At 42.4% G+C, this 11,176-nt stretch overlaps 1 protein-coding gene across 1 annotated transcript; it reads left to right on the top strand.

Annotated features, from left to right (window-relative positions):
• Positions 1 to 912: 912 nt before the first annotated feature.
• Positions 913 to 8,967, top strand: LOC120027246 (zinc finger protein 436-like). The gene is made up of 4 exons (XM_038972146.1): positions 913 to 1,523; positions 4,113 to 4,228; positions 4,816 to 4,959; positions 7,666 to 8,967. Exons 1-4 carry the CDS (start codon positions 1,409 to 1,411, stop codon positions 8,353 to 8,355), a joined length of 1,065 nt encoding a protein of 354 aa, XP_038828074.1. The 5' UTR covers positions 913 to 1,408; the 3' UTR covers positions 8,356 to 8,967.
• The last annotated feature ends 2,209 nt before the right edge of the window (positions 8,968 to 11,176 follow it).

Below are 11,176 nucleotides of genomic sequence, written 5' to 3'. Positions count from 1 at the left end.
AAAAACATGACAGCCAGACAAGCCAGTGTATGAATCAAACGGATTTGCATATGAATGGCTTGGAAATTAGCTGACTTCGTGATCTGTAAGTGTGATTTATCAAACAATATAAGCACACCTGTAGGAGATAACCATAGATAAATACCAATTGTTCTCAGCCTCAGTTCTCAGCCTTGGTGCAAGACCTTGTGTATTTACGTTTCGAAATTCACCTAATGAACCATATATGGTAAAAATCATCCCTTTAAAGCGCATGGGGAATATACAACGTCGCAACCCACAACTGCTAAGAGAAAAAAAGAGACTGAAATAGAAGTGCTAGTGTCAGAGATTGAGTACAACCAAAAGCATTTATTTGGCTCAAGCTATAAAAACAACGCTACAAAGAGATGATGAGGTAACGTTAGTTGCTTTAAGACAAATGAGTAGGCAACAGTCACCGATAAACCATCCATCCTCAACAGCTCCCTCCTGTAGGCATATATGCCAACATTGCTGTTCTGCAGAATGAACAAGTCCTGCGTACCACCTGGCTACCACGATACATCTCATTATTGTAATCTTGTTTAGAATATTCGATGAAGGTTGTTGACTTCAACTGCCTGTATTCAATAGACAGAGACGCTATGCTACTAGCCTCATGTCATGAATATGCAGTCAAATCGAGGCAACTTGGATATTAAGGGTTTTTCTCCCACCCAGTCTCTCAACTAGCAGTGATTTGCCAAGCCCGTAAGATCCAGTGTCACGTGATATGGGTCAAGAGTTCACACAAAGACTTCATTTCATTGGACACTTTGGGTAAGCAACGGTTGAAGCTAACTAGCTAGCTTACGTATAAATGTTTACATAGATTTTGCCTTGGATTTTAGTGTGCAATCCCAAATTATATAAATACATTTGCATGAAAACCGAATGCAACAATATAGCTAATGCAATTTCATAATTTTAGCGGAAAATGTATGCTTTAGTTACAGTTAATTTCCCCCTCCCTGTTTTCTGCATTGCCTGGCTAAATATATTACGTTATTTGCTTTCTTATATTTGTAGTTTTTCTGGGTGGTTATCAATGCATTTTTCTGTTCTGTAAAACGTATATCTGGTGGCAAAGGCTAAGCCCGCCAGCCTTCCTAGCTAGCTAGCATGCTAAATAATCATTCATCAAGTTCCTCAATCATTTGATCCACGGCGCATTTTGTTGCTTGTTGCTGGCTACGTTACCTAATTAACGTTAGTTATCGAAACATACACACAGGTTCACATTGGCTTGCTATTAGTTGCCAATTAACATTAGAAAAATAAGACAATGCTGAAAATATGAATTTATTCCCACATCCGATGATGCCTATATTTTTGTTACAGCCCTATGTAAACTTGTGTTTGCATTGCTGGGTGGATTCAGACGTCAATGGAGTTGGGTAATGTTATGTTGGACATAGAGCAGGTCGTTCTGGGGGAAGAGGTGATGACCAGTGCCACAGCGTCCACCATCAAGCCACAGACTGTTCCTGCTATCCAACCCTGTAAGCACACATTTGTGTGTATATATATATATATATATATATATACATATTTTTTCACCTTTTATTTAACAAGTTCTCATTTGAAACTGCGACCTGGCCAAGATAAAGCAAAGCAGTGGGACAAAAAAACAACACAGTTACACATGGGATAAACAAAAGAACAGTCAATAACACAATAGAAAAATCTATATACAGTGTGTGCAAATGGAGTAAGGAGGTAAGGCAATAAATAGGCCAATAGAAGCGAAGTAATTACAATTTAGCAAATTAACACTGGAGTGATATATGTGCAGATGATGATGTGCAAGTAGAAATACTGGTGTGCAAAAAAGTTAATTAAAACAATATGGGGATGAGGTAGGTAGTTGGATGGGCTATTTACAGATGGGCTGTGTACAGCTGCAGCGATCGGTAAGCTGCTCGGATAGCTGATGCTTAAAGCTAGTGAGGGAGATATACGTTTCCAACTTCAGCGATTTTTATTTTATTTATTTATTTTTATAAATTCGTTCCAGTCATTGGCAGCAGAGAACTGGAAGGAAAAGCGGTCAAAGGAGGAATTGGCTTTGGGGGTGACCAGTGAAATATACCTGCTGGAGCGCGTGCTACGGGTGGGTGTTGTTATGATGACCAGTGAGCTGAGATAAGGAGGAGCTTTAGCTAGCAAAGACTTATAGATGACCTGGAGCCAGTGGGTCTGGCGACAAATATGTAGCGAGGGCCAGCCGACAAGAGCATACAGATCGCAGTGGTGGGTGGTATATGGGGCTTTGTTAAAAAAACGGATGGCACTGTGATAGACTGCATCCAGTTGTCTGAGTAGAGTGTTGGAGGCTATTTTGTAAATGACATCGCCAAAGTCGAGGATCGGTAGGATAGTCAGTTTTACGAGGGTATGTTTGGCAGCATGAGTGAAGGAGGCTTTGTTGCGAAATAGGAAGCCAATTCTAGATTTAATTTTGGATTGGAGATGCTTAATATGAGTATGGAAGGAGAGTTTACAGTCTAGCCAGACACCTAGAATATGTGGACAACTACAAATACCTAAGTCAGAACTGTCCAGAGTAGTGATGCTAATTGGGCGGTCGGGTGCATGCAGCGATCGGTTGAAGAGCATGCATTTAGTTTTACTTGCGTTTAAGAGCAGATGGAGGCCACGGAAGGAGTATGGCATTGAAGCTCGTTTGGAGGTTTGTTAACACTGTCCAAAGAAGTGCCAGATGTGTACAGAATGGTGTCGTCTGCGTAGAAGTGGATCAAGGAATCACCCGCAGCAGGAGCGACATCATTGATATATACAGAGAAAAGAGTCGGCCCGAGAATTGAACCCTGTGGTACCCCCGTAGACTGCCAGAGGTCCGGACAACAGGCCCTCCGATTTGACAACCTGAACTCTATCAGAGAAGTAGTTGGTGAACCAGGCGAGGCAGTCATTTGAGAAACCAAGGCTGTTGAGTTTGCCGATAAGAATACGGTGATTGACAGAGTCGAAAGCCTTGGCCAGGTCGATGAAGATGGCTGCACAGTACTGTCTTTTATCAATGATATCGTTTAGTACCTTGAGCGTTACCAGCTCGGAAACCAGATTGCACAGCGGAGAAGGTACGGTGGGATTCGAAATGGTCAGTGATCTGTTTGTTAACTTGGCTTTCGAAGACTTTAGAAAGGCAGGGCAGGATGGATATAGTTCTGTAACAGTTTGGGTCTAGAGTGTCTCCCCCTTTGAAGAGGGGATGACCGCGGCAGCTTTCCAATCTTTATGAATCTCGGACGATACGAAAGAGAGGTTGAACAGATTTGTAATAGGGGTTGCAACAATGGCGGCGAATAATTTTAGAAAGCGAGGGTCCAGATTGTCTAGCCCTGCTGATTTGTACGGGTCCAGGTTTTGCAGCTCTTTCAGAACATCAGCTATCTGGATTTGGGTGAAGGAGAAGCTGGGGAGGCTTGGGCAAGTCGCTGCGGGGTGTGCGTAGCTGTTGGCCGGGGTTGGGGTAGCCAGGAGGAAAGCATGGCCAGCCATAGAGAAATGCTTATTGAAATTCTCGATTATAGTGGATTTATCGTTGGTGAGTGTTTCCTAGCCTCAGTGCAATGTGCAGCTGGGAGGAGGTGCTCTTATTCTCCATGGACTTTACAGTGTCCCAGAACTTTTTGGAGTTAGAGCTACAGGATGCAAATTTCTGTTTGATTTCTGCAAAATGCTAGCCTTTGCTTTCCTAACTGACTGTGTGTATTAGTTCCTGACATCCCTGAAAAGTTGCATATCGCAGGGACTATTCGATGCTAGTGCAGTCCGCCACAGGGTGTTTTTGTGCTGGTCGAGGGCAGTCAGGTCTGGAGTTAACCAAGGGCTATATCTGTTCTTAGTTCTACATTTTTTGAAAGGGGCATGCTTATTTAAGATGGTGAGGAAATTACTTTTAAAGAACAACCAAGCTTCCTCTACTGACGGGATGAGGTCAATATCCTTCCAGGATACCCGGGCCAGGTCGATTTAAGTGTTTTAGGGAGCGTTTGATAGTGATTACAGATAGTTGTTAATGTGTTTGAATTTCAAGTGCAGTATCTCCTCTCCTTTTATTGCAGATCAGCATGACAGCCTACAGTGTTTTCAATGCTTCATTACATTTTGTAATGCCAAGGCCAAGGAGAGGCACATGCGAAAGAGCCATCGTGAGGAATACAAGCAGTCACTCCAACAGGTACGGAATGGATAAAAGAAATGCAAGATGCATTGCAGGAGTAGGGTGAAATTGCCCCTAGATGCTGATCTTGGGTAATTTTTTAGATTTTCTTTAGTAATGGTTAGGTTTAGAATTCAATCAAATTTCAATCAAATGTATTTATAAAGCCCTTCTTACATCAGCTTTTGTCACAAAGTGCTGTACAGAAACCCACCCTAAAACCCCAGACAGCAAGCAATGCAGGTGTAGAAGCATGGTGGCTAGGAAAAACTCCCTAGAAAGGCCAGAACCTAGGAAGAAACCTAGAGATGAACGAGGCTATGAGGGGTGGCCAGTCCTCTTCTGGCTGTGCCGGGTGGAGATTATAACAGAACATGGCCAAGATGTTCAAAATGTTCATAAATGACCAGCAGGGTCAAATAATAATTGTGGAGGGCAGGGGAGCTGATCGTAAATCTGTATGGTGTACCTATGGGAAACTTCACCCCGGAGCTGCAAAGCACACAGCTTAACAGCAGGATGCTATAGCCCTATATGCACAGCATATATAATGATGTACATTACCTCTAACACTTAATTATTTGCTGTTTTGTGTTATTTTGCAGACCGATACGCTGTTCACCTGTTATGTGTGCGATCGTACCTTCTCCTCCTCTGAGGAGCTGACACAGCACCAGACCTCACACAGCCTGGAAGACAAGCCCTTCCGCTGCGCCCACTGCCAGGGAAGCTTCCGGACCTTCTCTGAGGTGAGACAACGGTCTTTCAATGAAAGTAGTAAAGTCTTTTGTCTCTAATGACTTTTAGTTGTGTGAAAGGACCCCAGTAATCTCAGTTAACCCAGAACTAAAATCGTTCCAAATTTGGTCAGATGCTCGAATAGGTTTTGGGGGTAAACGTGTAAGAAGTTGAGATTTCCGGTTTGCGACGTCTCCACCCTCGCAAAAGGAAACTCTTAGCCAAAGCCCTCCCTTCTGATATTTTCACCTGTGTTTATCATCCATCAAAGCAAAGTCATTTAACCCTTTTATACCCGTACTCGGGTTGAAAATGGCAGATTTGGGCACTGATAAGCTATAAATGACGTCAGAGCTCAGGCTCTGCGCTTCACAGTGCTGTATGGCTTTTGACTGACAGCTGTTCTGAACTTCAGCACCGCATGCGGCAAGAAGTTGCCCCCGTCCTTCCTGCTAATTGGGTAACTTTTGCTTTTTTTTTGTTGTTGTTGTTTGAGGGAATTCTATATATATGAAGAAGACTGAATGTATTTTGAAAGATGAGACATTGAAGATTAAAATAAATACCACTGATGTCATACAAGCCCAAAAGTCCAAATGTGCATATCACATTTCCATATCACAAAACTCATGTCATATACAGTGTCATTGTTTATAATCACTCTTTTATGTACAGTTACAAGATGACATGGTGTCAACCTGGGTTGTTCTGAACAGAATGAGCCTATGTTTGTCTATTGTGAAGAAAATTCACTGCAGAACACGCATCTGAAGGCACTCATGACTCCTTTCTAAGCGCACCAAAATTCTGATCTGTTTTGCTGAATTGCCTTGTGAAAACCTAACACTTATAACTTAGCTAGTCATGGGGCGGCAGGTAGCCTAGTGGTTAGAGCGTTGGGCCAGTAACCGAAAGGTTGCCTGATCGAATCCCCGAGCTGACAAGGTAAAAATCTGTCGTTCTGCCCCTGAACAAGGTAGGCCGTCATTGTAAATAATAATTTGTTCTTAACTGACTTGCCTAGTTAAATAAAGGTTACATAAAAAAATACATGTTGGAACAACCTTTCAAACAACCTTTCAAATGATGCCCACCTGACCCAGATTACGATTTAAAATGGGCTGTTTGTGGATTGTGTAAACAACAGTAATTGTGCGATGGTGGGGATGCAGGGCTTTTCCAAACAACTACAAGTGTGCTCAGCTCAAGCACCTTATATTTGAAGACTCTTCTTTAGCCTTGTGCACACTGCTCAAATAAGTTTTGTTTTTCAAATTCCGTTTTGGAATACTGACTAGTTCCTCAGCTCAAAAAAGCACCTTATATTATATTTGAAGACTCTTCTTTAGCCTTGTTCACACAGAATGCTCCAATAAGTTTTGTTTTTCAAATTCCGTTTTAGAATACTGACTGTCCAAACAGCAAGTTACAAGTGACCAAATCAGACGTATGTGTTCAGGCATCAGTCATTTGCTGTCATGGCTACACTTGTTGTCATAGTACAGTGGTGTAGGCAGATTGGTGCTCGTGCTTCCTATCACTCAGAAGTTATGTAGCAACAATGCCTGCCATGGAACTTTTCCCGGTTGCTTTGAATGTTCAAAATTATAGTGTAAGAACACTTTTTAAAGCCTCAAATGATAAGATGATACAACTTTCAGAAGGAGTCATTTTTGGCTAGTCACAGCAGTCAGCTATAGCTAAGTAGCTGTTCAGCTTTCTAGCACATTCACTCATTTTGTTTGTAAACAATTAACAAGCTAGTTAGCTACAACCTCCATGTTCTTGTCAAACTCAACAGAGTAGCTAGCAAGCAACAAGAAATGCCAAATGAGTCCAAAAACCACTTGACTGCAAATAAATCAGATTTGACCGTTCAGTCATAAGTCACATGGCCAGGTATCGGATTTGTATCTGACTTCAAACCACCTATGAAGGTGGTTTGAAATGTGGCCTTTAGCTTTTTCAGACTGCAGGAAAAATAACAGATTTGAATCGGATATGCAAAAAAGTTGGATTTGAGTCTCTTCAAACGGCTTGAAATGACTTAGGAACTGTGCACATTTAGGTGTGTGGCCACTTGGAGACTGCAGTTGTTATTCCTCATTCAAACCATTGTAAATGCAGGAATATTCTTATGTTACTGAATGTATCCAGAGTATTTTCAGATTTTGTTATTAACAAATGCAGTGAAAAGTACAGTAAATGTAAAATGCACATAAAATCAAGTGTAATGTTTGGATTCAGTCTTGAACTGTTATCAGCTTTGGTCTAATAATTTCCCTATATAACTTTTTACATTTCTTCTGTAAGAAACATTTGAATTTATCCCTGTCCATATAGGCTAATTCCCATGATTGTCAAGAGTTAAGCACTACCTTCGCCCAATCCTGATGCGTCTAAATAACCAGTGACGAAAACACAAGACCCAGAATGTATTAGTGCTTCTCATTATCTCACGCATCCCATAGAATGCAGACAGATCTACGGTACCAGTTATGTTTACATAGTCTCTCCATTAGATATTAGGACCCCAGCAATATTAGCTGTGGTCATGGCATCAGCTAATGGGAATCCCAATAAAGATAAAGAACCAGTGGCTAAGCAGGTGCTCTGTAGTGCATCTGCCTTCTGTTGTCCAATGGGGACCAAGTCACCAAGTTTGTTTCCTCAAGATGCCCTAAGCCTCTTAATAATTTTGTTTCTGTCTCTCATAGTTGACAGTCCACCGGCGACAGCTGTGCAAGGAGCGGCAGTGTGTGTGCAAGGAATGTGGCATGGTATTCCGGGGCCCAAACCAGTTACGCACCCACCGCCTCACCCAGCACCCCCAGCCACTGGAAGAGGAGGATGATGACACCAAGACTCACCGTTGTGGCAAGTGTGGCCGCGGGTTTGAGGCGGAGGTGGATCTTGTGCTGCATCAGGAGAACTTTGCGGGTGATCAGCATTGCGATGCAAAGGTCCCGGCCAAAAAACGTGGCCGACCTCCCAAGAAAGTGGCTGAGGCAGCAAACGGAGAGAAGAGCGGAGAAGCTGAGGAGGGGGGAGACGAGTCTGTGGCAAAAAGAGGGAAAGGACCGGGGCGACCCCCTAAGGAGGAGCTCCAAATCCCCTGTTCTGAAGCTGAGTGTGACCTCACCTTCTCCTCTGTTGCCCTTCTCCGGGCCCACAAGAAGAAGAAGCACGGGAGGCCGCCTCAACCTCGCAAGGCTCACCCCTGCTCTGAGTGTGAAGAGAGCTATGCCCGGCTGGAGCAGCTCAAAGCCCACATGGCCAGGGCTCACAGCTCTGGCCGACACAACTGCCCCACCTGCGGCAAGAGCTTTAGTCGGGAGAGCAACCTAAAGGCACACCAGAAGACACACACTGAGGGAGAAGAGGCAACAGACAAAGAAAAGAGATAATCTCGGGAAAGGGAATATCATCATGAAAATGTAATGGATGGTTTAGGGTTTTGAAAATATAATTTTGAGTAAAACAGGCCTTGATGTGGGTGGGTTTTTTATGTTCAAGATGGGGGTTTGGTATATGTGACATACCATACACAAAAGCACTCAGTTGGATCATTAGATTGTTTGTGGTTATTTTAAAGGGCTTTTAGAAAAACAACAAAATGTACTGTGTATAAAACCCTTTATACAGATGTGTACATAATTGTGAATTACAACTGCCCCCCAGAGTGGGAATCTATTTGTTTCCATATTGCCAACACCTTTAAAAAATTATAATTCTGTATTCATATTATGGATGTAGAGCTAGTCTAACGATTTGCCTCATGTGAGAAGTTTTTGTAACTTATAGTATTGATTTTAGTAGGTAATTAATGGGTTTTATGGTGTACCATTCCACTCATAATTTAGTTGTTCCTGTCAAGGCATCTTCTGATCATGTAAATGTATATTGGTCTGGGGAATCCATTGTTCCGTAAAGGATGTCATTGTTGTATTCAGGTGATCTTGTACTTTTTTTCATCCACAATGAAATAGTAATGGCATTAAACTAAGGAGTGATTTCAATTGCAGTCTGTAATCAATGTGAATTTAAGGTTACGGGAAATGTCACCCTGAAATGAATGGAAACTATAAGCACTGAATGATTGTATGGTGCTTATCTTTTCCATTCATTTGGGTTTGTTGTGGCAGAAGGAGCTAGTGAGGAGGAAATCCAAAGGCTTGTGGCAGGACAATATGAGGAGAGGTCAAGGAGGTAGAAAGACAAAGGGATAGAGAATAACAGCCTCAAAGGCAAAAGCTTGTAGTGGAGAAGGGGAGTAAGGATGAGAATAACACCTTGACCGAGCTAAAGCGTGAGCTGGAGCTTAACCTGGCTAATTGGAGAGGAGATGGGCTAAGGAGGAATGGGTCAAGGCCAGCCTGGAGATGTAGAGGAGCAGCAAAGAAATAGGAGAAATAGGGATGGTGCTGCTGAAGGAGATGGATGTTTTGGAGAAGTCACTATACAAAAATACTCCATGAATATTGGCAGGTGGTGAGTCAAATGAAAATGAGCATCATGGAGAAGGAGTGCAGAGAGAGATGGATAGACAGATTTTTTTGTGGGTATTTTATATCATTGCTGTGCTCACCGCTTATAGTTGTAATTTCAAATAAGAATCTGTGGTTACCTACACAATTTTATACTGAACAAAAATATAAACTCAACATGCACCAATTTCAAAGATTTTACTGAGTTACAGTTCATATGAGGAAATCAGTCAATTTAAATATATTAATTTGGCCTTAATCTATGGATTTCACATGACTGGGAATACAGATATGCATCTGTTGGTCACAGATATCTTTAAAAATATGGGCCTCAGGATCTTGTCACCGTATTTTTGTGCATTCAAATTGCCATCGATAAAACGCAATTGTGTTTGTCTGTAGCTTATGCCTTGCCATACCATAACCCCACCGCCACCATGCGGCACTGTTCACGACGTTGACATCAGCAAACCGCTCACACAACGCCATACACGTCTGCGGTTGTGAGGCCGGTTGGACGTACTGCCAAATTCTCTAAAACAACGGAGGTGGCTTATGTTAGAGAAATTAACATTACATTCTCTGGCAACAGCTCTGGTGGACATTCCTGCAATTGCACAGTCCCCCAAAACTTGAGACATCTGTGTTGTCTGACAAAACTGCACATTTGATAGTGGCCTTTTATTGGCCCCAGCACAAGGTGCACCTGTGTAATGATAATGCTGTTTAATCATCTTGATATATCATACCTGTTAGGTGGATGGATTATCTTGGCAGGAGAAGGATAAATGGTCACCAACAGGGATGTAAACAAATGTGTGCACAACATTTGAGAGAAATAAGCATTTTATGCATATGGAACATTTCTGGGATCTTTTACTTTAGCTCATGAAACGAACACCTTACATGTTGCGTTTATATTTTTGTTCAGTGTATATACATACATATTATGGTCAATAGGAGAGGAACAAGTGGGCAGAAGGGAAAAAGGCTCAAAGTTACAAACATTTACTGAAGAATAACATTTTTAGATATTATTTTACTATAATTTATGTTTATTTGATTTAATTTGAATTATTTTCTATTCATTGAAATATAAAACACGAATAAAACAATCTGTCTATGTATGTACTCATTCACATTCACAAACACTCGAAAGGACGCTCAGAATTATGAAATACAACAAACTCGTTTTCCCATGATGCAACGGTATTTCCTTCCTATCTCGCGCCTTTCCATCTTGTTTTACCACAAAGCAACAGCGTACCACCACCGTCGTTGTTGTTGTAGTAGCAGCAAGTGAATAATGGCGGCATCGGGAGGGGGATTAACATATCCTGCTAATGTGACTGGCTTTAACACTCCGGTCGTGGCCCGGTCTCGTTTCCCGGGCCGGCCATGGACATCTCGTAGTCGGCTACGGTCTGAGAAACGTCCGCAGCGGGGACGATTGGACACGGAAGGTGAAGAGGTAATCACTGGAGGCCCGAGGCCAATCAACATTGAACTAACGTTGTGCGAGGACCCGTCACTGCTACGCTTACTCGGGATTGCTGAGAAACATAGGCGCCAGAGCGACGCGGGTTTCTACTCAAGCGGGAGTGAGGTGAGTTTCCAAGCCATGCACTGCGTACCAGCCCCACACCACAGACCCAATTAAAACGTGCATGTTCCACAGCCCTTTCTGTAATATTGGTGATATTGAGAACCAAGTGTTCGCGATAACGTTCATACCTGGGCT

This window comes from Salvelinus namaycush, chromosome 32, assembly GCF_016432855.1.
Source record: "Salvelinus namaycush isolate Seneca chromosome 32, SaNama_1.0, whole genome shotgun sequence".
Taxonomy (NCBI): Eukaryota; Metazoa; Chordata; class Actinopteri; order Salmoniformes; family Salmonidae; genus Salvelinus; species Salvelinus namaycush.
This window is presented reverse-complemented; position numbering and strand designations above follow the sequence as displayed.

What these genes read in the sequence shown, in the direction of transcription:
- LOC120027246 (XM_038972146.1), top strand. Translation starts at nt 1,409, where the DNA reads ATGGAGTTGGGTAATGTTATGTTGGACATAGAGCAGGTCGTTCTGGGG. An exon ending in TGTTCCTGCTATCCAACCCT is followed by an intron (nt 1,524 to 4,112) that starts GTAAGCACACAT and finishes CTTTTATTGCAG; the next exon opens with ATCAGCATGACAGCCTACAG. An exon ending in ACAAGCAGTCACTCCAACAG is followed by an intron (nt 4,229 to 4,815) that starts GTACGGAATGGA and finishes GTTATTTTGCAG; the next exon opens with ACCGATACGCTGTTCACCTG.